This window comes from Aspergillus bombycis (assembly GCF_001792695.1).
Source record: "Aspergillus bombycis strain NRRL26010 chromosome Unknown contig00113, whole genome shotgun sequence".
Classification (NCBI taxonomy): domain Eukaryota; kingdom Fungi; phylum Ascomycota; class Eurotiomycetes; order Eurotiales; family Aspergillaceae; genus Aspergillus; species Aspergillus bombycis.
The window spans coordinates 73,319-96,935 of NW_019170115.1; the positions used below are offsets into that span (position 1 = coordinate 73,319).

Below are 23,617 nucleotides of genomic sequence, written 5' to 3' on the forward strand. Positions count from 1 at the left end.
AATGTAAGGTGTCGCGAACAATGACACCTCCGCCTCCGGACGAATGAAATTGAATTGCGGGAAAGCGGAGCTCAGCTCCATCCAGCTTCAGCTTCCGCCGACCGCCACTGCCTGTTTCTGTCAACAGATTGGCCACCATGGAGCTCCTTACGTGGATGAATACAATATACGTAACATCGACGATATTGTCAATCTCAAGCACAACATGTCTAGCCCGGCCAAAAAGCGCAAGAGAGATGTCCCAGTCTCATCCCCCCAGCGCAGTCGAAGCATAGCGTCATTCTTCAAGGGCCAAGCAGCCAAGCAAGCTGATAAGGCGGAGCAGACTCAGTCCACTGTGCCTGAAGATACGGACCAAACTCTTTACGATGAAGCTCTCGCCCGCAAGCTCCAAGAAGAATGGAACCGGCAAGATGCTGCCTCGGCTTCGGAAACTCAGACGCCAACTGGTGAGCTCATCGCGACACCGTCGAACAACAAAGACGACGACCTAGAGCCGTCAAACAAGACACAGAAGAGAAATACACTATCATTACAGTCTTCTACCGGCACAGAAGACATCGTTTCTCTTGCAGTTCCTTTTGATCAGAGTCCCTTGACGTTCGACTCAACCAAATGGGCAGAGGAGTTAAAAGAGCACTGGGCTGCCACAGGTGGCGATGCTTCATATGCCCTCTTAACCCGAGCATTTGTACTTGCAAATGCCACGACAAGTCGCATCAAAATTGTGGATACACTCGTTAACTTCCTGCGAGTGCTCATTGATGCCGACCCTTCGAGTGTCCTCCCCGCAGTATCGCTAGCAACCAGCTCAATCTCTCCACCGTATGATGAGTTAGAACTAGGACTCGGTGGCTCTTCTATTTCAAAGGCTTTGAAGAAGATCTATGGACTGAACAGCCAAGGACTCAAATCGCTCTACGATAAACTTGGAGACGCTGGTGATGTGGCGTTCGAAGCTAAAAAGAGGCAAAGCTTTACGTTAATGAAGCCCAAGCCATTGACAGTCAAAGGGGTATATCAGGCACTGCAAAGGATTGCCATGAGCAAGGGCACAGGGAGCCAGGAAATAAAACAGAGAATCGTCGAGAAACTGTTACAGGATACTAGGGGTGCGGAAGAAAGCCGGTATATTGTGAGGACGCTCGTCCAAAACTTGCGAATAGGAGCCGTGAAGACTACCATGCTCATCGCACTCTCCCACGCTTTCCTCTACTCTAAACCGGAAGGCGCCGATTTCGCTGTCCGTTCCCAACAAGAGTTGGCTCGTCTTAAAAAGGAAGAACTGGCTGAGATTTACAACAATTCAGAAGAGATTGTCAAGGCATCATATGCTAGACACCCTAATTACAATGATCTAGTTCCCTGTTTGCTCGAGATAGGGGTCACAGAAGAACTCCTTGTACGATGTGGCCTACAGCTACATGTACCGTTGAGGCCGATGCTAGGCAGCATCACTAGGGACCTCTCCGAGATGCTGACAAAACTTCAAAGACGGGACTTTACCTGCGAATACAAATATGACGGGCAGCGCGCCCAAGTGCATTGTGATGGGAATGGCAAAGTGTCGATATTTTCTCGTCATCTAGAAAATATGACAGAGAAATACCCGGACCTGGTGTCCCTGGTCCCACAGATTAGAGGCGAGAGTGTGTCGAGCTTCATACTAGAGGGTGAAGTAGTCGCTGTTGACCAGGAAACAGGGGAACTGCAAGCCTTCCAGGTTCTGACCAACCGAGCCAAAAAGAACGTTGATATAGGGACTATCAAGATTAACGTTTGTCTCTTTTCATTTGACCTGATGTACCTGAACGGGACCCCTCTGTTAGACCGATCTTTCCGCGAACGTAGAGAGCTCCTACGAAGTTTATTCGTGGAAATCCCCAATCGGTTCACATGGGTGAAGAGCTTTGATGCCACATCTGCCGATTCTGAGGCCGTCCTAGAATTTTTTAAAGGTGCAACTGATACCAAGTGCGAAGGCATCATGGTCAAGGTGCTCGACAATGTCTCGACGTCAAATAATTCAGAACCATCGCAGACCCCAAGCGACAACATAGACAAGCCGGAATCACACCCCACGAAAGGAGGCCGCCGAAAGGCCTTACTTTCCACATACGAACCAGATAAAAGACTCGAATCGTGGCTGAAAGTCAAAAAGGACTACAGCACCTCCTCCGAGACCCTTGACCTGATCCCGGTAGGGGGCTGGCACGGACAAGGCCGAAAAGCCAAGTGGTGGTCGCCCATCCTGTTAGCCGTGCGGAATCCCGAAACTGGCAGCCTTGAAGCCGTCACGAAGTGCATGTCTGGCTTCACGGACAAATTCTACCAGGCCAACAAGGATAAATACATCGAAGGCAGCCCCAACGTGATCTCACGGCCCAGTTACGTCGAATACTACGGCGAGCCGGACGTCTGGTTTGAGCCGCAGGAAGTGTGGGAGATGGCATTTGCAGATATCACGCTCAGCCCGACTTACACGGCTGCTATCGGGTTGGTGAGCGATGAGCGAGGTCTTAGTCTTCGGTTTCCTCGGTTTCTTCGCGTCCGGGAGGACAAGTCCATTGATGAGGCTACCACGTCAGATTATCTAGCCTTACTTTGGAGGAAGCAATTCGAACGTTCCCAGAAAGAGGAAGCAGAACCCCCTGCTCCAGATGCTGAGTTAAGTTAGCAGGAGGAGCGAGGGTGGCGCGTAAGCTTTGGTTCGGCAGATATGGTACCGGTTAGATCGACCGGAAACGGGCAATGTATCAGGCACAATATATCGCCATAATAGTTTCATCTTGGGTGATGAGTATCTTATATATTGAGAACACCACATGCATGGTTCCCCGGATCACGTTCTATATGAAATCGGCTACTTGGTGTGTTATCGACACGCCTGTACATTAAGCATATATATTCATACAATGGATAATAGCCACGTGATAATAAAGTGGTAAGGTTGAGTCTTGGCTAATCCCGATATAGAATAGCATCGATCACATGCATGACACTAATCCTAGTTTGGGATGGTTGGAACGCGAAATAGCCACGGGATCTGAGTTTGACGCGTCGGCTGTCGCGTGTTGTTTTCCTTAATTTTGTGTGGTGCGATTTTCAGAGTGGGGTCATCTTCGGGTTTTTGTTACCAACCCCACGGATTCGTTGCAGGTTGAAAGCAATGAGGTAATTGATTATTGACATGTCAAATGTATGTACAGTAAAATTCAAACAAGAAAAGTTGAGGGAGTAAGGTTCCGTATATGGGTTTCACCCAGAAATCACTGATAATAACCAAGAAATGGTAAAGAGTGTTAGACGATTAATTGAAACGGGTGAGTAGGCGAGTACATAAGGAATTTACTAGCGGAATCGATTAAACGAGACATAAGAAAGGGTATGTATGAGCAGCAATGCATGATTCGGTATCAGTCAACACTGGGGTTAAAGCTGTAAGGAATTTGGAAAGTTCAGAAGGAAGAAGGGGAAGCGAAGAAAGATAGATAAGAGTGAAGACCGACGATCAAGACATTGACCGAACATGAGATAATCACAAGCTGTGCGTACGTGAGTCATAGTAGTCGTGAAAAGCATAAACAAGCAGACAAGGTTCTCTTGGCCAGGAACAATGAGCTCAAGGTCGCAGCTCTCCACCAAGTTGCAAGACAACGCCTGCTTGCTTGGCTCTCGTCTTGGGGCTATCTGCACCGGGAGGCAACAAGTTCTCCAGGTGAGACCTTCTTCTGTCCCTGGCTGTTAGCGGGGTCTTGGCAGGGCCTCCAGGTGTGCGGCCACCCCAGGCAGGTTGCGCTGGACTAGGTGTCACATTTACAAAATCAGCGAAATTGAATTGCTGGTTAGGAGTACTGAAATTCGGGAAGACGCCACCACCTCCAGGTGTTGGAGTCAGTGAAGGGAGAACAGCATGCTGACTTGGCGGGGTGGATGGGGGAAACTCCCGGCCATGAGCCTTCGCAGCGACACTGGCTGGGGTAGGGGAGTTGGCTAGATAGAGCAGCAGATCCGCACCATCTTCATGCCGTGTGGTTCGATCATTTCGAGATAACCGAGCATGCTTTGGCGGTGGAGTTCGAGGAGGTGAGGAGCTCACCATGGAGCTCACATTCTGGAAGCTGTGGATTGGGAGGTCCGGATCGTTATCTTCATCCGACTGGTGATGGTATGCGGGAGAAGATAACTCCGGAATTGTAGCCGTCTCACCGACAAAGGGAAGATGACGATTCACGAGGTGACGGTTGAAGCCTGGGGACGATTCGGGCAGCTGATAGGCGCTTTTCCATGACGATCGGGGGATTTTAGCAGGGTGATCTGCGATTGAATCCGACCGGAGACGTTTTCGGCTGGCGGACAACATCGGCTGCATCACTCTGGAATCGAAGGTCACAGCATGTCTATTGCGAGACGACCGGGGCAGTTCTTTCGAGTACATCGCGGTCCGTAAGGGGGGAGAGGTTATCGGGGTCTCGCATCGACTCTGGGAGATGTCGGAAGAGGAGTCGGAAGGTTTATCACTTCCTAGCTGACTGTTTCGGCCACCATTCTGGTCCAAGCCGTGAAGACGACCATTCTGGTACTTGACCTTGGCAAGACCCAAGCGATCCTGCAGGCTAAGGGATACCTAATGCCAGAGCGACGAGTCAGTCCGAATTTTTCCAAGCCACGCGAGCTGGGGAGGATATGGTACAGCGTTCGTTGAACGCAGGAGTGTCGACATACCTGAGCGATGTCTATTTTGCGGATCGTCTTCTCCGATTTGGAAGGCTGAGGGAGAGCCATTGGTTCTGTGCACAGGATTCACTGGATGGAAATAAAAATGGCCGTGAACATGGAATCCGTTCGTCGGGCAATGCAAGGTCTAGGGAGCTTAGTGAAGAAGAGGCTTGTGAAGTCACCGAGAAGTGAAGGGCGGCTGAAAGGTGGAGAGGGATGAAGGGAGAAGAACGAATAACGAAAGTGAAAATGGAAGCCAACCCAATTGGAGAGCGGAAGTTTGGGCTTAGATCGCTTTAGCTGAGTGAGACTAAGAAAGCAGGAACTCTGGGGGAAATGGATCTCAGATTAGCCGCAATTTTAGCATGGAAGTAGTTAGTGAAAGCGAGAAATTTTCCAAAAATTCCAAAATTCCATCTCGAGGAGGGGAAAAATCAGATGGGGCGCCCTTTTTGAGGTCAAGATGTTGGTTGCCCTGGTGTGGATCTTGAAGGTCACAATTCGTCCCTGCTACGTGCCAATGCCCCCCAAAAACATCCAATCGCTCCCGGTCGCCTCGTACCTTCCACTACTAGTACTACTAGATTGGTACATTCGGTTCTCCATGGATGTATCTTGTTTGAATATATGTAGGTGTTTCAATAGTACCTGATATTTGAGAGGTATTTGAGAGGTACATACACACACACACACACACACACACACACATTCTCTCTCTCTCTCTCTAATATTAGGAAGTAGCTCTACTCTCCCCTTACGTTCGCCCACTTTTATTTTATTCTATTTTATTTTTGGTTTGCCCTCGACATTCCCAACATTTTGGCCATGGACCGAAGAAAGATGAGGAATAAACCTTTCCGTCTTCTATCTGTTACTTGATAAGTATGCATGGCACCGCCGATTTCTTCACGTCGTTTCTCAACCTTGTGTCTCTTCACAAAACCAGCATACCTGAGTTAGAGATATGAATCTGTACTTACTATACTACTTACGATCCTCGGACGACGCAGAACCAATCGATTTGGAATGTCCCGGTCGGTATGCAACCAAAATCTCCGATCCATTCTCAATTCCCTCCCTTGATCTGGGCATTCATAAGCCCCTTCTTCCCCAGCTTCGCCTACGACCATCGTATCCTGCAAGGAACAAAGAGAGTAATGATGTTCATACAATTGAGACTACTCATACCAAGTATATAAGCGTTGCCGTGCCAGCAGGGAAGCCGTGCGAACCGATTTTGGTTCAAAGCCACCTATCGATTCTCGATCGAGGACATTAGGACATACTACCTTCACACACTCTGTCTCCCTTGCTCCTCCTACTTTAGCAACCGCAAAGTACCGACCGGTCGGGTTTCATTTAGGTTTTCTCTCTGTCTCTCTCTTTGTTTCAGAGTTAGATCAAGACGTACTATGACAGTCAACAAGGGGATCTGCCAGCATTGACTTCTGTCAACCATCGCCCCTGTCTGAGACACATTCATCCCTGGATGTGTGGTGAGGAGAGACAGCGGCTAAACGGCGTCGGTGGCATTCCGATAGTAAGACATCGTTTGCTTGCGTTTCCATAATTGACAGCCTGAGGCATGACCCTCTCCCTCTTCAGTCTGGACTTTCCATCCACCCCTTTCCTTATCTTTTTCGCCGGCGTTAGTGCTCACTTGTTTGCCCACTGCCAAGAAGCATTAAGCAACTTCAGGAGGTGGGGTTCGGTGAGTCCTGCAATGATAGGAACCAACAAACCCTAAGGATAGAAAAGAAGAGGAAGAAAAAATAATAATAATAATAATAATAATAAGTCATAAGAATAATATATAGGAAGGATACAAGCATCTGACGAGTTATTGAGGCACTGGGATTGGAGAGCTAGCAAACCGTAGACAAGGACCGGGCGAGGAGTGACGTGGACCGCAAGCGGCAAAAGCAGATGTATGTACTTATAGGCACTGTGTCGTTCATACTACTACTAGTAATAACATACAATTCTCAAAATATCAAAGATATTGTACTCGTACGAAGTATATCATTGTGTACAACGCCAGCTAAAAAAGAAAAATGAATTGATATCATGGTTGGAGAGGGAGAAAGGACAGATAAACGACCATGGAATGGATCCCATTTCGCACTACTAGTAGCTACTAGTACCAAGATCTCTAGGTTATTCAAGGTCTAGGTCAGTCACTATTTTAGGGGCGGGCTTCTTAACCGGCTGGAACTTTGATTGAACTTGGTCAGGGTAAAAAGTACTAAAGAGATTTAGTCACGGGAGCCTTTCCCAAAACAACCCGGTTAGAATAAAATCGAAATTTAAAAGAGAAGGGGAAAAAAAGAAAAGGGACTAATCAGAGATCAGAGATCAGAAAAAGAGCACAATATGAAACAAAATTTTCTTTTTCTCAAACTAAGCCCTAGACACACGGGTCAGGGACGTTTTCTTTTTGAACCTTGAGTTTCAAAAGAAGCTTCAACCGAGTATGTGTCGTCAATTCAACCTCTGAGAATAATGGACGAGAAAAGTCTTCGATCCCCTGTAAAACTAAGGAATGCCGTGCCTAACTGCTCCAGCAAAGACAAATTTAGCAGACGATCTGATCCACTCATGAATGGGTAGTGAAACTCGAGATCCCTTATGGTTGGCCAGTGAGATGCCGCCGACGTAACACCTCCTTGTCTATACGCAACAGCGTCGCAGTGGGTCATCATCGCCCTTTTACATGCTTTCCCAGGTTGTCGCGCTCGAGAGGGGAAAGAAAAAACCTGGAAGTCTGTCTGATAGTAGCTGCATCCTAAAGCCTGGAAAGGGGGGGGGGGTTGCGTGTGGGATGCTGGAGGTGTGATAATTGATTGGGAGAATCGAAGAGAGGAGAACAATAGCAATTAGTTACTATTAATATCTGATATATCAGTATTGGAAGTAGCGATAGGAGAAAATGAAGGTAGGTATCTAGTATCAGCTTTTTTTCCCTTTCCTTACCCCCCTCATTGCCCATCGCCACAATAATTCATTAGTCCATCGAGTTTATCTACTGGGTCACGAAAGATAAGTTGGTCCCATACTCCCCAGTGGTAGGTGAGTTTAGTTAAAACTAGTCGCTCGATTTGTTTCTCATTTTTTTCCCTTTATTTTATTTGGACTGTATTTCTATTCTTCCCTTTTGCTCTCCCCCTCTTGTCTCTCGCTTGCTACCTTTTTCTTTTTTTTTTTTCTCCCTCTCTTTTTTCCCCTCTTTCTTTTTATATCGCTCTTCTCTTACGCGTATAATTCATGCGGGGTGGTTATTGTAGGTAGTTACCAAAATTGGCTATCAGTCGCAACCGCAAACGGTCGCTTTCGATTCTTCCACCTCGGTCGTACCTTCTCCCCGACAACTGGCTATCCTGAATATCTCCGGACAGTTCATTTCTCTCGTTTCCTCTTCGCCAATTCCTTGTTCTCTCTTTCCTCCTTCCGATTTACTTCCCAGTCGGCCTGGACTGGTTCGTCCCTCGTTCTGGCGAGGAGAGCGGTAGCAATTCGGGAGGAAGGAATACTACCAGTACTTTGCCTCTTGCTCGTGGAGGCTTTCTTTCCTTGTTCATCGCCACTGATACACAGTTGATTTCTCCTTCAATTGACAGTGACAAGAGTCCTCTCATCATGCCGTTCTTTTCGCAGCTTCGTCGCCGCTCTAGACCTAGTTTTCGGGCCACCAAATCCAATGAGACGAAATCCAATGAGTCGCAATCTAACGGTGAAATGACGTCGGGGAAGTCGTCTTCCACTCTCGATACGGCCTCATACAGCTCCCTCACCCCGCCCTCCTCCATTAAGCCCACCACTTCGTCACCGAATCTCCCCTCGTTGAGCGAAACCAATGGCAGCACCACTGGTAATAATCCCTCACTGTCGGTGCCTCCTCAGCGACCGGCTCCTCACACGTCCCCATCTCAGCGCAGTAGCATTGTTGTATGTGATATACCCTCTTTCATGTCTTGCACTTAGAGACCGTGAGTTCGATTTCTGCGGTTCCATACTGACAATGTGTTCTACAGGGGAGCATCAATGGCGGGGTTCGGACACCAACCCCTTCCTCACCCTATGCTCCTAGAATAATCTCCATTGCAGATAACTCTTGGGTAGGTGTCCCCTATCGTTCTCAATCGCATACCTAGTGTACGCCCGCGTTCCTATAACAGTCCGAACTAACGAAGCTCAACGATGTTTAGGTACATCAAAAAGTACTCCTCGCCTACGGCCAGATTGGAGACCCAAGGCAACATCCGCTGGACGGAAGCGTAACGGTCTACCATCACCAGGATGGGTTCCCACCAGTCAGCTGGCCTGTCACGTCGTCTCATTTCAAAGTTCTAGTACATCTCACCCCAGGTCCGAATCGCCTGCGCTTCGATTTTGTTTCAACCAAGCTGTCCGCAGGTAGTTCTTACCCTGCCGCGCACTCGTCCTGGATTTGTATCAACTACCTTCCGCTGGTAAACGCTCCGCCTTTGCACCTGGTGGTCTTGCTAGGAAAGGACTCCGACGGGACGTTCGATGCTACCCCGGCGGAGATACAGCGAGAAGGCAATGGTCTAGAAACTGCTATTCAAAAGTATCGGATGGCCGCATATTTATGGCAAGCCTTTACTGGCGAGCAAATGTTCCGGAACAATTTCGGTAGACGATGTTTCCGCTTCGAAGAAGAGTGGCAGAGTGGGACTCTGAGCCGTCGGGATACAGTCAATGGGCAGATGCGGAATGAAGCTAAAGTCCACGTCATTCGGACCGATAAAACGGTCGCTGAGCTTCGGGACCTCAACATCGCCCAACAACATGGCCCGGCTACAAAGAAGGACGAACTATTTAAAATCGCCAAGGATGCTGTGAAGAACTATCTGCATCTTCAGCCAGGCCAGAAGCAGTACGTCTCGGTCCTACTCCTGGATTCCCACTGGGACACGGGTTCCCAAACTATCACGGGTCACGCTGCCCTAGGGTCAGGTGGGGATGATATTAAAATGGCCATATTTGGGTCCCATAGCCTTCACAGCTATCCATCCAGTCTAGAGGAAGTCGTTGATGCCTTCTCGGATTGCACCCGGACGGACACAGATTTCGTTGCCAACGACTGCGGTGAAGCTGGGTCACGTTGGGAGTCAGCCAATATTGGAATTGGAGCCCACCTCCATGAAGTGGGACATCTCTTCGGATGCCCGCATCAAGAGTCTGGCATCATGCTCCGTGATTACGTCCGTTTTAATCGATCCTTCATGACTCGTGAGCCGTTCTCGACCCGTACTAAGACCCAGGGGCTTAAGTTGTGCTTACCTCCGGATGAGTGCGGCTGGCACCGACTTGATGCACTACGGTTCCGTTTCCATCCTTGCTTCCGACTTCCTGGGGACGCTCCTATGAGTTCGGATGATAGCGTGCAAGTCTGGCCTGTCGAAAATGGTAAAATTTTGATTACCGCAACAACTGGAATTGCGTTTCTGGAGCTATATGCCGAGGGTGACAATGTTTGCCGTAATTTTATTGAGTATATCAACACAGAATCAAGCAGCAATGGGCTCCCGCGGCAGGTCACAGTGACAGAGAATGAGCTGCGACAACGCGTGTTCGGTACAGATAAAGAGAAGAAAAAGAATATCAAGCTGACAGCTTTCTCCGGTGCCCTTGGCAGCCACACCGTTGATTCTATCAATGACCTCAAGTCGAAGCAATCGGTGGTGAAACTGCCGAAGGGCCATACCGGTTATAAGGGCAGCAAATTGGGATTTTCAAAGATGGAAGGCAGTCAACCAGACCAGCTTCTTTTGGACGGCGCCTTCGCATCAACCAAACTCTTGACCTCGATCCGGGTCTATCACGGCTCAGCAGTAGATGGGCTGGAATTCTTTTACGAAGATGCGACTAGCCAGCTCTTTGGGAAACGAGGAGGTAAACCTGGCGGTGACGATTTCGTTCTTGGTAAGTCAAAAATCCGTTTCCGCCTTATCAACCAACAGGACTGACAAATTCCTAGATACACGACGAGGCGAAATCCTGCTCGGCTTTTATATCCGAGCGGGGGCTTGGATTGACGGAATAGAGATCCTCACAAGTCAAGGGAGGAAGTCCGGCGTTTTTGGCAATGCTCATGGAGGCTCAGGGTACGCAATTCCCTAGCTTAGATTTGACTCTGTAGAATTCTTTCATGCTGACAAGGTGGCCTCACAGGCACACATTAATCCCCCCTCTTGGCTATAAAATAGCTGGCATCTCAGGATCCTGCGGTCCCTGGGTGGATGGATTCTCATTAATTATCATGCACTAAACTTATATCGACATTACATGCCTCCAATATCCCAAGAGAAATATACGGACGAAAACCGTGCCTTCAGTTGAAGCGCGGAACGCTCCCGGTTTCAAGCCGACCGTCTCGTTTCGGTTCAGGAGTATTTGAAGGACCTTAGTTCCTTCTAAGTCCCAAAGGGACGCAGAGTCTTCATTCAACGCGCCCTGAGCCCTGGGTCCAGGAATCCTACATATATCACGTCTCACCTCGAGCGACTCCCAGGGTGAGTCCGGACAAGATTACTTGCTCAATTTTCATTTCTTTGAAACCAGTTTCTTTTCGACGACATACATCGCGCGATTTCGCTTTTCTAGACAACAGATAGTTCGGGTTCCCATTGACTTTCATCAATGCAGCATATTATCCTAGGGGCGGAAGTATGAGTGACAGTGCGCAGGAGTTGTGGCGTCCGCCGGTTTTCTCCCTTCTCTTTTCTTCTCTGTGTCTTTTTCTTCGATTCACCCTTCAGGGGTTCGCCGACAGCGTGTCGTTGATGTTATGTATGCCATGAGATAAGCGGGACTTAGCATCACTGGCGGTTCATACTGGGATAATTCCAAGGAACATAATTGATAGTTGGCGCGACGGCTGGTCCATAGATACCTACAAATAATACCACATGGGCTCTACGTCTGCCATTGACGCATACTGGGAGCGATTGTTCTGACTGTAAGCCTTGAGCGGACTTCTGTAGACACTCATGTCCTCAACGTCACATCAATAGAAGCTCTCGGTCTGTGCTATGAGGGGTGGGGGTAATGCTGTTATCTATGTTTGAAGCTTCATGTGACAGTAGAAGCCATTGAGTGTCTGTTTCTGCTATCGCCAAAAATTTACCGATGTCTCGGACTTTTGTTTCCCGATACGGAACACGACATACGATGCCGTGGATTAGTTAAGCTTAACGGTGCTAGTCCCCAATCCGGAGGCCCTACACTACTACTAAGTACTAGGTACAGCGTACCTAGGTAGTAGTTAGTACTACGAGGAGTACGTCAGAGTAAAAACTAAGTACCTGTGGACGGATGTGGATTTAGCTGCTTCATTAAAGTCTGCAGGGAACACAATACAGATAACACAGTATTTCGGTATGACATCATGGGTACTACCCACCCTGGGAATCCACATCATTAAATGCGCCTAAAAAAGAAGCTCATGATTCAGGAAAGGCAAAAGAACAAAAGAACAATACGACACTAAGCCGGGGGGGAATGCGACAAAGTTCAAACAGAACGAGTGGGTCCATTGATTGAGCGCTCCTCCCCCCCAAGAACAGCTGCCATCTTTCGCCATTCCCCGATTCAAGGCCATGATTTGTCGGGAAAATATCACTCACGATCAGATGGCTCAAAAGCCAAGTGGGGTTTGACGTCGCAGTGGCACCTATCATGGCCTGGTACCTGTTGTGGCGACAAGATTCAGATCCCGAGGGCATGGGTCAAACTCACTCACTTATTCAACCGTACCTCGTCTTTCTGCCTCAAGAGGTACCGCTAGGGCTTGGGGAACCACGGTTAGCACCGTATCTTACAGTTCCTAGGGTGATTGGCTAGTTCCAAAGCGGATCTATCTTCCAAAAGACGGGATGGCTTTCTTACTGGTACACTACGGGCTTGGATACGATAATGATACGAAAGAAACCGATGTAATGTGTATTATGGTCCAGGTACCAGTGATCGGGGCGTTAGAATAGACAGATAACGGGGAAAATATCATGTCAGCAACAGTCGGTGTTCCTCACACGTTAGTTAATTGTTACTCATCGTAGTATGTCAGCGACATCAGTATGTGAGTAGTATTTCGTGGGCTCTTGTCATTTGATATCGTCAGATATATAATACTGCCGCAAACGGCCCCTAACCCTGCCACCGAGACAAATGCATGCCAGCAAATCCAACACTGTCTTTTCGGTACTTGCGCTCGGTAGCTCGAACATCCTGCAGTATACTAGTTAATTTACACACCGATCCTGCAAGAATATGCATGGAAAACTGGATCGCGACATACCTTAATCTAATAGTACAGCACGCCCACAACTTGGGGGGGGGGGGATCTAAATCTTCTGCCTAACCAGGCCTGAATGCTTTGGCCCTGCCTCGCGATCGAATAATACCTCGTTCTTCAGCGACGCGGGCAGGAAGGAGGGGTGGACAGCAAATGATGGCGTGGCAAATGTCATATGCGAGTTGTCTTTTAATGCATGCTGAACAATGTACATATGATGTGAAGTCTTGGCTGTGCCCTGCAGGGGACGGGGGAGCAACCAAAGATAGCTCAACAACAGTCCAACTAAGTAACCCGCCAGTAAAAGAAGCAAGCTCAGGTATTTCCTAATCGGTGTCCTCCTTTAAGGGATATCCCCTTCTCTTCGTGCTGACTGCCTGTGCAGTCCTCCTATCGACCACGGTAGGCGATTTATACCCACTTTTTCTCGGGGATGCTCGAAGGATCTTCATTTGGTAGATCCGTGAGAGTTTCCTGGCCGGAGGGTTTCAAATATATAATTATGACAACAGTGAAAAGGAATGCGGAAGATAGAGTGGAATCTCCGCCGATCACGGGGCTATGGTTAAAGTATGTTTGTGGTGCAGACAGGGTTATCGTTCCTCCCATTTACTATTCGCGCCCATAACACAGGTGCCTACTATCCATGGCCATGGGACCCATAACTGGAAAGAGATATCTGAACCATGAATCTCAATTTTCGAACTTGATCTGGTCATGGCATGGCGATTCTACGCAGCCTTCTTTTGTCTTCTTACCTCTCTGGGTTTCCTCTTTGGGAAATGTATTCTCTGTGAAAGTGGCCCTGTCGTTCAGTCTTATGCGTGTCATATCGATAATCTCTCAGCATTAAGTTATCAGGGGTGAGAACCGCGCATAGATACACAGCACGGAACTGGAGCCGTTGGACAGCCCACGGCAAATCGGCTTCTGCTATTTATGATCCGAGGAATATCAGTGCGACGTTTCTTAATTGAACACAGTGTCTACGAACGAATCCAGATGGATTTTTGTTTCAGCGGGGAATTGGAAGCAGTTTGGCGGGATCTGATTGATTATCCCCTTGGTCCAATAGGGTCCAATCCTAGTACATTAATTTATGGATGTGTACTACTACTAGTACTCCTAATGACTGACTGCCTACCAATCCTGGTTACGAGTAAACCGAGAAATCAGTATACACCCAATCGCATTGATATCACTGTCACCCACTGTGGGAGAAAAGACACAAGCTTATTCAGAGTGGCGATTCACAGCCATCATATGATGGGCCCTGTGAGGGATAATGATCTGCATCGGCTGTGGCTTATTCATTTATTTTTGTCTATAGTTACACATTTCCCGACCTGTTTGTGCTAGTAGTGTACGTATTCCGGTTCCATAACGGCCATTTTTCAGTAGTATTCGATTATTATTTCTTATCATTTTTTTTTATTATTTTGTTTTCCCTAGTACACATGCGGAGAATACATAGCAAGTCATCAGATTGACCGCTTAGCGGTCTTTCCCTCTTAGTCTAAGGGGACCACAATGGCCTGGCCACGCAGGGACCCACTTGCCAATTAGCTAGCACGCTGGAAACCGTCGAACTAGTACGACTGGGTAAGAAGACTCGGTTAGTCGACGTGATGGAGTACGTTAGGGTAAGTGCGAGAGAGACAGAAAGTTGTGTTGACTCTTGGGAAATATCGTAGTGCCGGATTCTGCGTGCTGGGAAGAGATGTCATAAATGTGGAGCGGGAATGCTACTGCGATAACCAAACGGAAAGTGACGCAATGCATGCCTCCCTTTGTCATTTCTAAATGGGAAGTTCCCCACAATTGCCCTACTGCGTACTGTACCTTATCCTAGTACGTACTCTGTACTAGTAGGACGGCTGCACCCCCTTGAGTCGGATCATTCGTCCAACAAATTAGATGGTCTCACGGAGATCATCCACTTATCGTGCGAGGAAGAGTCAACTTCCCTCTAGGACGATCTCGCCTGTCAGCAAGTAGTCGGACACGAGCCTCCTCCTAACGGTATGGAATGAACGAAAGACAAGAAAGAAAAAAAAACATTAAAATTTCCAGGAAACAAAATAGAAACTTCCTTTTCTTCCACTTCCCTTTTCCCCCCGGTTACTGTTGATCAGGAAACTTTGAATCCCTTCTATCCCTGGGGCAAATACGGAAATCTAATGCTAGAGCTGAGGGACTTAGTTTGTTAACTCACCAGCCACCGAAGTCACGACTCCAAATTTATTCTTTGGCAGGGCTTTACAATACACGGTCGTTTTGTAATTGACTTTCGGAGAGCTCCGTGCGACGGCAGCGGAATCCCGCTCTCTTGATTGGCGGCCCAGTTACCCAGTCAATAGACGCCGTTGCGACTCTAGGCAATTTGATATCGCTGTCATTACAGACAATACAATACCCAAGACCGATAACAACGGAAGACAGATTGTCAGGAGAGCATGAATTCTTCAACAAGAATGCCTCCGGTGAGCTGCCTTCAGTGGGCATGATCTGGTATCCGTTGAACACAGGGACCTACGTGCATTTGAATAGCGTTCTGCCATAATTCCCAATCCTATGGATAAAGTGGCCCAAAGCTCACACGAATCGGTGGATCGCAGGTGCTCCGTGCACCCCCATTAGGTTGAGACTCGAGGGTTTCGGGCATCCAAAAAAAATGACTGTCTTTCCTATTTCTTCTTTAGGTGCTTTAGCCCCCTCAGGGATTCAACCTTCCAGATTCTGGACTGCATACAGGTTTCTGAATCATGCGCAAGTTATCAATATGCCTTCAATGGTTCAATAAGAAGCCCATCAGCAAGTCAGTGAGGCTGGCGGTGCTGTCGCCACGACGGATGTGCCGTACGCCAAACGAGATTAGGTTCTCCGGTTATATATGTGGCTGTTACTGCGAGAGTGATGATATCAAGATCTGGGACGTGCCAAGGGAATACAGGTGCCTTCCATGCGATGAAAGTATAGATCTGGGGTTGGAGGTGGTGGTGCCTTAATCCCTAGTAGGTTAAACCTTTTCTAGAAACGTCACCTCTGTCGCTCGATATAACTATAGCTTGTTTATTATGCACCATCCACACATCGTATCAAATTTTTAGAAAAAAAAATAAATAAAAAAGAGGTGGTTCTAGAAGGGGACGAAGGAAAAACAAAACACCAATGTGCCACATGTCTTACACCACGGCGACATACATATAATACAATTATGCCTTCCACCGAAAGGTGTCTGAGTTGATTCTTTATGTTACAAAGATATGTTTTGTTTTAGATCTCGACAGCTGAGATGTATGGTAACTTCCGCAGGGGAAGTTTGAGCCCCTGAAGGTTACCGGGGCTTCCACGACCAACTGACTCGGGACTCACCCTTCCATGCCTTCCCAAGATGGAAACAGCCTTTGATAGTGGACGATAAACAGCTGGTACTCCCACACCTGGCGTACTGTCCATACCATAGAGTGTCCGAAATACAAGCCCCCTGGAGATATGGCGTTAGGGAGTGATGGCTGGGGCTTAGTAAACCAGAGGTCCGTAGTTCGGATATCTCTCGGTAGGAGAATGTTCTGAGGATTGGTGTATTACCATTAGCAATTAACTCCGTTAAGCCGCCTCTTCAAGATGGTTCAAGAACATGGCATAAAACGGTTCGGCTTGGCCATCTGATCGAAACCCACAAGTATAGCTCCCAAGAACGGTTCGAATGTCTTTCCCCTTTCATTGTTAACTACATACCTCCCTATGTATCATACCTGAGAGTACTCCTGTCTCCCCAGTAGGTACCCACCTAGCAGATTAGGTAACTGATTCTCTCATACCGTGGACTTTGAAGCCCAGATACGGGCATAGTTACCATACCTCCTCATACCACATTATTTCTGCATGTATGTACGGTACCTCTGTAATACCTGGCGGGTAGGTCGTCCACCTATTGGATCCACCCCACACCCCTCTTCAAATCCAGGTTCCTCCCCACCCGCCCGATCCCTGGGCCATGTCCGTTTAACTCCATACCAGAAAATCTAAAATATAAAATTCGAAATCAAAAAAGAAAAAAGAATTGGAGAGAAATCGAACGATAGGAACTATAATGTTCCTTTTTCTCTTTTTGCCCAAAAGAAAAACGGGGGCAAAAAAAATAGAAGAAAAATAGAAAAACTGGAGAAGCTAGCTTAATTCCATTTTCTTTTGCTATTTTAATTTGTCTTGACCCTCAAAACCTTCAGCTTTCTACTACCTCATTCGGCTTTTGATTTTATTTTATTATTGTCATTTTATTTTGTTGGATTTGATTTACTTTTTTAATTTGGGCCACCCGTTTATCAAAGTGTTTTTGCACGTCATTAACCTCTTTCTTTTCCATGCGGCCCTTTTGCTGCTGTTGGTATTAATAACTATCACATCCTGTCCACAATTATTCCGAGCAGACCAAGTCCACCTAAAACTAGTAGAGTTGCGTTGTTGGGCGTCCAGGGCCGATTCCTTCCCCAAAAAGGCATTCTACTTCATTTCTTTACCTCCTCCACAGTCCTCCGAACTAGTTCAACATTATTGGGTGCTTCTTGTGCCGTTTGGTTCCAGCTCTTCCTTCACATTAGATTCATCATCGACATTTTCTTTTTTATTTTATACTATCTTTCTCTCTCTTTTTTTTTTTGCCCCTTCTATTGTGACCCTTCCTATTCGTTTCTTCCTCTCCTCTTCCTCTCTCCTCCCTCTCTCTCTCTCTCTCTATTACCCACACCCCCCTCCTTCACGCCCCAAAGCGTTCCCCCACTACCTACTCGACACAAACAGATCCTGCGTGCATAATATTCTCGTCGCCTCCTCCGAGATTGTACTTAAAACTGGTCTCCCGTCACTATAAGCTTCGTTCATATCTCATCTGACATCTTGAGCAAGGGGACACTTTCTCGTTGTAACTTCGATTCATATCTCTCTGCGTTTCTTCCCTTCGACCTTCCGCCTTTTTTCCCACCACATCCGCGTCTTTCCCCAACTTGTTTCCTCCGCCTTTCAACTGCGCGCGACTGCGACCCGACCCTTCTGGAGGTGACTCGGGTCGGCATAATTTGGCCGCATTATTGTCTACTCGACAGATCGGATCATACCGACAATTCATTTTATAAAAAAAAGGAAGAAAATAAATTCAAAAAGAGTCCTTCCACCACAGTTTTCATATTTGGAGCTTGAAAGATTCTCTTATTGAGCCGGATGTTATCTTTATTGACACTCCCTTCTTCACCTCGTCCCAGCTTTCAACCCCCATCCCTGGGCCTACCGTCTGGGTACTAGATACACACACGCCCGACTTCTGTTAAGAATGTTTCGCAATAGGTATGTACTCAATTTTTCCTGGGATCGCTATTGAATGTCTTGCTGATGCACATGGCTTGCTATACAGAAAGAACTCCCAAAAGCCAGGCGACGAACTCATCGAGAGGTTCCAAAAGACGTTCTCTGATATCGTTCCTCCAGTTCCCGATCGCCATACAGCGCCTTTTGGTCAAATCCCTGCTGGCCCAATCACTCCGGCTAAGTATTTTAGACCCCTTTTACCTGCCATCACAAAAAGTGTTGCTGTCCTAAGTGGAGACTGACTGTATTCTTCGGCTTAGACTTAGTATGGATAGCGGTGACCTGAAAATTAATGATGCCACACCTCGTCCGGGCCATGATATGAGATTCGCGCCGTCTTATGTTGACCCTAACTCACTTTCCTTCATGAATCCCTTAAGTCAGCCGCATGGCTACTACACACCGAACTCAGGCGGGCTCGGTGCGGTGTTCCACAGCCAAGCAGGCGATCTTCATACTCCTATGGGAATGAACATGATCACTCCTCTTACCCTGCCACAGCAGCTTGCTAGCTCCACTATCAATGCTGATACTACAACCATGGGCCTCGACCAATTCAATCCACCGTACATTACGCCGCATTTCCAGAATCCGCAACCGTTTGCTCAGCAAGCTCCATTTGCGCCTGCATTTGTTCACCGTGATTCAGGTTACGATGCCATGGATGAATCTGTGGATGAACTGTCACTAAATGACGTGGATATGCAGGGAAACGTCCATTCACACATGATTTCGTCCATGCTGCAACGTGAGCAAGGCGATGTCCAAACTCCTGGCGAAAAGTAAGCTAGCAAATCCCCTCCCGTCAGCTGTGTATCTAACCGTATCCGATCATAGGTTCCGTTACCACGTCACATTGCGGGCGCCTACAGCAATGGTCAGAGACCAAAACGAGGTTCCAGTATCCTATCTCAACAAGGGTCAAGCATACTCCGTTTCCGTCGTCGACTCTGCTCCGCCGCCCCCGATGAACGGCCAGCCGATAAAATACCGGACTTACATTCGTGTCTCGTTCCAAGATAAGGAACAAAGATCGAAACCCGCCGCTTGTTGGCAATTGTGGAAAGAAGGCAGAGGGCTGAACGAGGCGCATCAGCGTGGTGGCAAGCTCCAGGCTGTTGAATACGTTGACCCCATCCAGGGAGGTGTTGACGACCAAAAGAACCGACAGGTCCAGCTTGAGAGCTCTTCCTTCGACGGATTTTGCGTGACCTGGACGGCCAGCCCAACAACCGCAGCGTCGGAGTGTGCCATCTCTGTTCGGTTCAACTTCCTCTCAACTGATTTCAGCCACTCTAAAGGTGTGAAGGGTATTCCAGTCCGACTTTGCGCCAAAACACAGATGGTTTCTACAGACAATGCAGATCCAGCGCAAGATAATGAGGCGGAAGTTTGCTATTGCAAAGTGAAACTATTTCGTGATCATGGTGCGGAGCGAAAGCTGTCTAATGACGTTGCCCACGTTAAGAAGTCCATTGAGAAACTCAGACAGCAGATCGCTCAGGCTGAAATGGGAGCTGGCAACTACGGAAAGCGGAAGCGTAGCGGTGGCTCGATTGCGCTTAAAGGTTCTGACGCTCGCCCTACGAAGATCACAAAACACAAGCGGACATGGTCAATGGGCTCCCAAGATGGCGACAGACTGTCTATGGAAGATGATCTACATATAAAACTGGCTTTAATGCAAGAAATGTTCACATCTACCCGACCAGTGAGCATTCTTGGCTTGCAGGGTGATGAGCAGGATGACCCCGACCTTCACCCGGTTCAACTCCCCGAGCCTCGTGATTTTGTCAAAAAGGAGGGCAAGAGTGGCCCTCGGTTCAGCATTGATGGATCGGCTGGTTTCTCGACCTTGTCACCGACGAACAGTTGCATTTCGTTGAGCTCAACTTGCCATACCCCGACCGTTCAATCACAAACGGGCTTATATTATGACTCAGGCTACCAATGCTCGGTGAATACATCCGCAGAAAACTCACGACCCGGCTCCGAAGCTTGCGGAGACAAAGTTGTTCTGAAGCATCCCATAAAAATCCAGAGGGTGGCGAATGGAGACGGGGATATGCCCATGGGATTTATTGAGGCGGTGGATATCGATCCAACATATAGACCACCGGCCGAACGCCAGCCCAAGCCCAGTAAGTAGCATGAAATAAAACATGCGTTATGCCACACTCGCTAACCATGGCTTAGTTGCATGTTTTTATATTCGATTCCCACGCAATGATCAAGCTAAAGATGGTTATTACCGAGCTGTTTATCTGACAGAACGGACCGTCCGCGATCTGATGGAGAAGATCTCTGTCAAACAACGCATAGATCCACAGCGTATAGTGCGCGTGCTTCGAGTCAATAAAAACGGTCTGAATATCATGGTTGATGACGATGTGGTTCGCGAGCTGCCTGATGGTCAAGACATGGTGGTCGAGATCTCCGAGGCCGCTGCTTTTGATAGCCCAACAGCCATCGATCCCGACAATATGAGCTCTGGTGTTGAGCTCAAGCTAAGCTACTAACTCCTTTACTGGCCCATCCGTGTCTTTTTAGAAGCCCTAGTCTGAAAAGCTTACTTTTCCATATGTCCTTTTCTTTAACTCACGTTGGCAATGATAATTACCAAAGCAAAAGCGGTCCTTTCCGGGTCGTCTTGTTTTTCTTATCGGCGCCTGGTGCGCATCAAACCGACTCGATCTCTCACCATCCTGTTAGGTCTTTAATACCTTCATTTATGTTCTTTATTTTTCTCATTATTTCTTTTCCTTTTGGAGTTTCGGTTGTGTGTTTTGTTGGGGGCGTTGGATACGGGGATAATACACGAATCTCCGAGCAATGATACCCTGTCGTTATATGAGTTTTTGATCTTCTCGTGATTCTCACTTTCTTGTGCCATATTTACGATATCCTAAACCCTATCTGCACTCGAATTATCTTTCCCCTTGCTCCTCCCACTCCTCACTCTGCCTTTCCTTCTTGCCAGGCTGGTGGGAATACACATCCACAAGCATTGTTATTGGTTTCATGACTGTTGTTGTTCCGAGGCGAACTGATTCAAGGGCTCAGCATACGATATAGATACCCTGTTCCGTTTATGTAATACTTGGGCATGATTGTTTTGTTACACTTCGCAAGCCTTATTTTTCGTTTTTGAGCGTGGACTGATTGTTTGTTCAATGGGGTTTATGATCTAACTCCAATGTGTTACCATTCAATTTCTCAGCCGGCCTATGACTCTGTCATGATTTGTGCGGGAACTGGGCCGGCTCCTGTTGGCATGATATAATCTCTTCTGATGGAATGTCTTGAACGAAGCAGTATCAACTATTGATCATATGAACCGCTCGGAAGCGGAGGATTGGGATATATTACGTGTTGTGCACCAAAGTCTAAGCTCAGAGTATACAGATCAATTATTTATTTTTATTTTTTTTTAAAAAAAATTAGTCGGGTTATTTAAAAGTCCATATGACAGGTGTTCTTCTGTCCTTTCAATTCTTTTTTTTACCTCCGAACATCCCCACTGACATAGACCGAGTTGACTATTTGCGGTCTATGCGTGACCCCTGGAAGATTCCAAGGTCATTGAATGGTCACGTGCAAACGCTTCGCAAAAGTGGCTGCATTAGCGGGCCGTGCTAGTCCCAGAGCGACTTTTCTATAAGCTTACCTACTAGTACTACTAGTCCTAGTAGTCGTAGCGCTGGTTTTTTGATCTGTCACTAATATCAATATTAATCACGGATGCTGTATCTGTTAGTGCTATCATCAAGGGTAAATGTCACAGCCCTTCGGGCGAGGATTCAAAATCGAGATGAAGGGGTGCTACTACGGTTTCCGCGTTGCAGGGAAAACTACCCCAATGACTGACTGTTACTCCAATCGACGAAGTTTTGCATTCCAATCTCCAAATTAGGTTGAGGAATCTAGATCGTCCTTTTCAACATTCGTCGGGACGATCATACGCTTCGGGATCTGCTTTTGGCGGCCCAAATTGGGAACTAAGCCGTGACCACATGGCCGAACCTTTTTAAGTTACTGCATGCAATGTCTATCTTGCCTGGATTGGGCTAAAACCACATTGTCAGTAGTATTATGGAAATTGGACAACCATGGGAGCCCCATGCAAGGCGGAACTGTCGCATTTGATAACTGAGAGGAAGTCTGCGATCCTACTTTTTCCGTATCGAAGATTTGTTCAAAGGTGTGTTCTTCAGGGGTCACCCGTCATACTCTGGAGGGTTATCGTGGACGATTGTTAGTATGTAGCATGCGGATACTACTAGTAGTATCTGATTTCGAATCTCTAACCAATCATTGACCGCGGAATTGAGACGGTATGAAGAGTGCTGAGGTGTAGATGTCCACCTTCCAGGCCCTTCTTTCCTATCAACACATCCTCGATTTGATTCGTCCTTGCATTCCTTTCATCCATTTGCTTTAGGAGACGCGCAAGCTGGCCCATAAGGTGCTGGATTCTTCCTCTCTGCGCTAATTGACTATTATCTAAATATATTTGGATTAGGGGGGCCATAGTGAAGGTCTAGATCGGTTATCTTTTCCATAAACGTATCTGGACAAAGGCACCACTGGGGATCTGACATCATAGCTACCGTTTTATCACTCACAAATTATCTTGGGAGACCTCGCGATGTCGTCATAGTTTGAAACCGACTAACCGACTCGACAAATTTCCTTGGAAAAATGAATTAGCGGTAAATTGGCGCGTGCTCCCCACTCGGGTCGTGCCGATGTGGGCCTGCGAACTTGTCCATGTAACAATCGCTAATTTAGCCTGGAACGTTTTTTCCCGTACGTACGAGTGTACACTCATACGTATGAGCATACATGGCGACGGAAACTAGACGGTATACGGTATTCGTATTTCAGACCTAGCGTTCGTGCTTGCTACCTATCCTGAACTACCCTTGGTACATAGTATGCATTGCACCTGGGATATCGTTCAGAAGGTCGGCAAGATGAGAGTCTTGTACTACGTATTGAAATCGCACATTCAATTACCTGGTACTTGTATCGTGCGATTGACTCGGGGATCTTTCCTTTCGTTCGATTCCGTATCAAATTCATATCCTCGAACGGTTCATAGAGTAACGGCGGCTTTGTTTTTCGCAGGACGCTCGTCTTGAATTTGGCTCAATTAAGCTCATCCTAGTGTGGACCAGTGGCATTACGGGCGAATTACCCTGGACTGGTAATGTA

The 23,617-nt window shown here is 47.4% G+C and overlaps 4 protein-coding genes across 4 annotated transcripts; 3 read left to right on the forward strand and 1 right to left on the reverse strand.

The window, feature by feature from the left end:
• Positions 1–43: 43 nt before the first annotated feature.
• Positions 44–2,677, forward strand: ABOM_010058 (putative DNA ligase I; the record flags this gene model as incomplete). Its single annotated transcript, XM_022537186.1, has 1 exon — positions 44–2,677. One exon carries the CDS (start codon positions 44–46, stop codon positions 2,675–2,677), a length of 2,634 nt encoding a protein of 877 aa, XP_022385106.1.
• Positions 2,678–3,622: 945 nt separating this feature from the next.
• Positions 3,623–4,785, reverse strand: ABOM_010059 (uncharacterized protein; the record flags this gene model as incomplete). The annotated part of the gene is made up of 2 exons (XM_022537187.1): positions 3,623–4,627; positions 4,726–4,785. The coding sequence occupies 2 exons, from the start codon at positions 4,783–4,785 to the stop codon at positions 3,623–3,625; spliced, it is 1,065 nt and encodes a 354-aa protein (XP_022385105.1).
• Positions 4,786–8,355: 3,570 nt separating this feature from the next.
• Positions 8,356–10,863, forward strand: ABOM_010060 (zinc metalloproteinase; the record flags this gene model as incomplete). The annotated part of the gene is made up of 4 exons (XM_022537188.1): positions 8,356–8,664; positions 8,751–8,834; positions 8,925–10,665; positions 10,721–10,863. The coding sequence occupies 4 exons, from the start codon at positions 8,356–8,358 to the stop codon at positions 10,861–10,863; spliced, it is 2,277 nt and encodes a 758-aa protein (XP_022385087.1).
• A 7,502-nt stretch (positions 10,864–18,365) lies between these two features.
• ABOM_010061 (grainyhead-like protein) lies at positions 18,366–20,919 on the forward strand (the record flags this gene model as incomplete). The annotated part of the gene is made up of 5 exons (XM_022537189.1): positions 18,366–18,379; positions 18,447–18,581; positions 18,661–19,182; positions 19,238–20,541; positions 20,597–20,919. 5 exons carry the CDS (start codon positions 18,366–18,368, stop codon positions 20,917–20,919), a joined length of 2,298 nt encoding a protein of 765 aa, XP_022385088.1.
• Between the last annotated feature and the right edge of the window lie 2,698 nt (positions 20,920–23,617).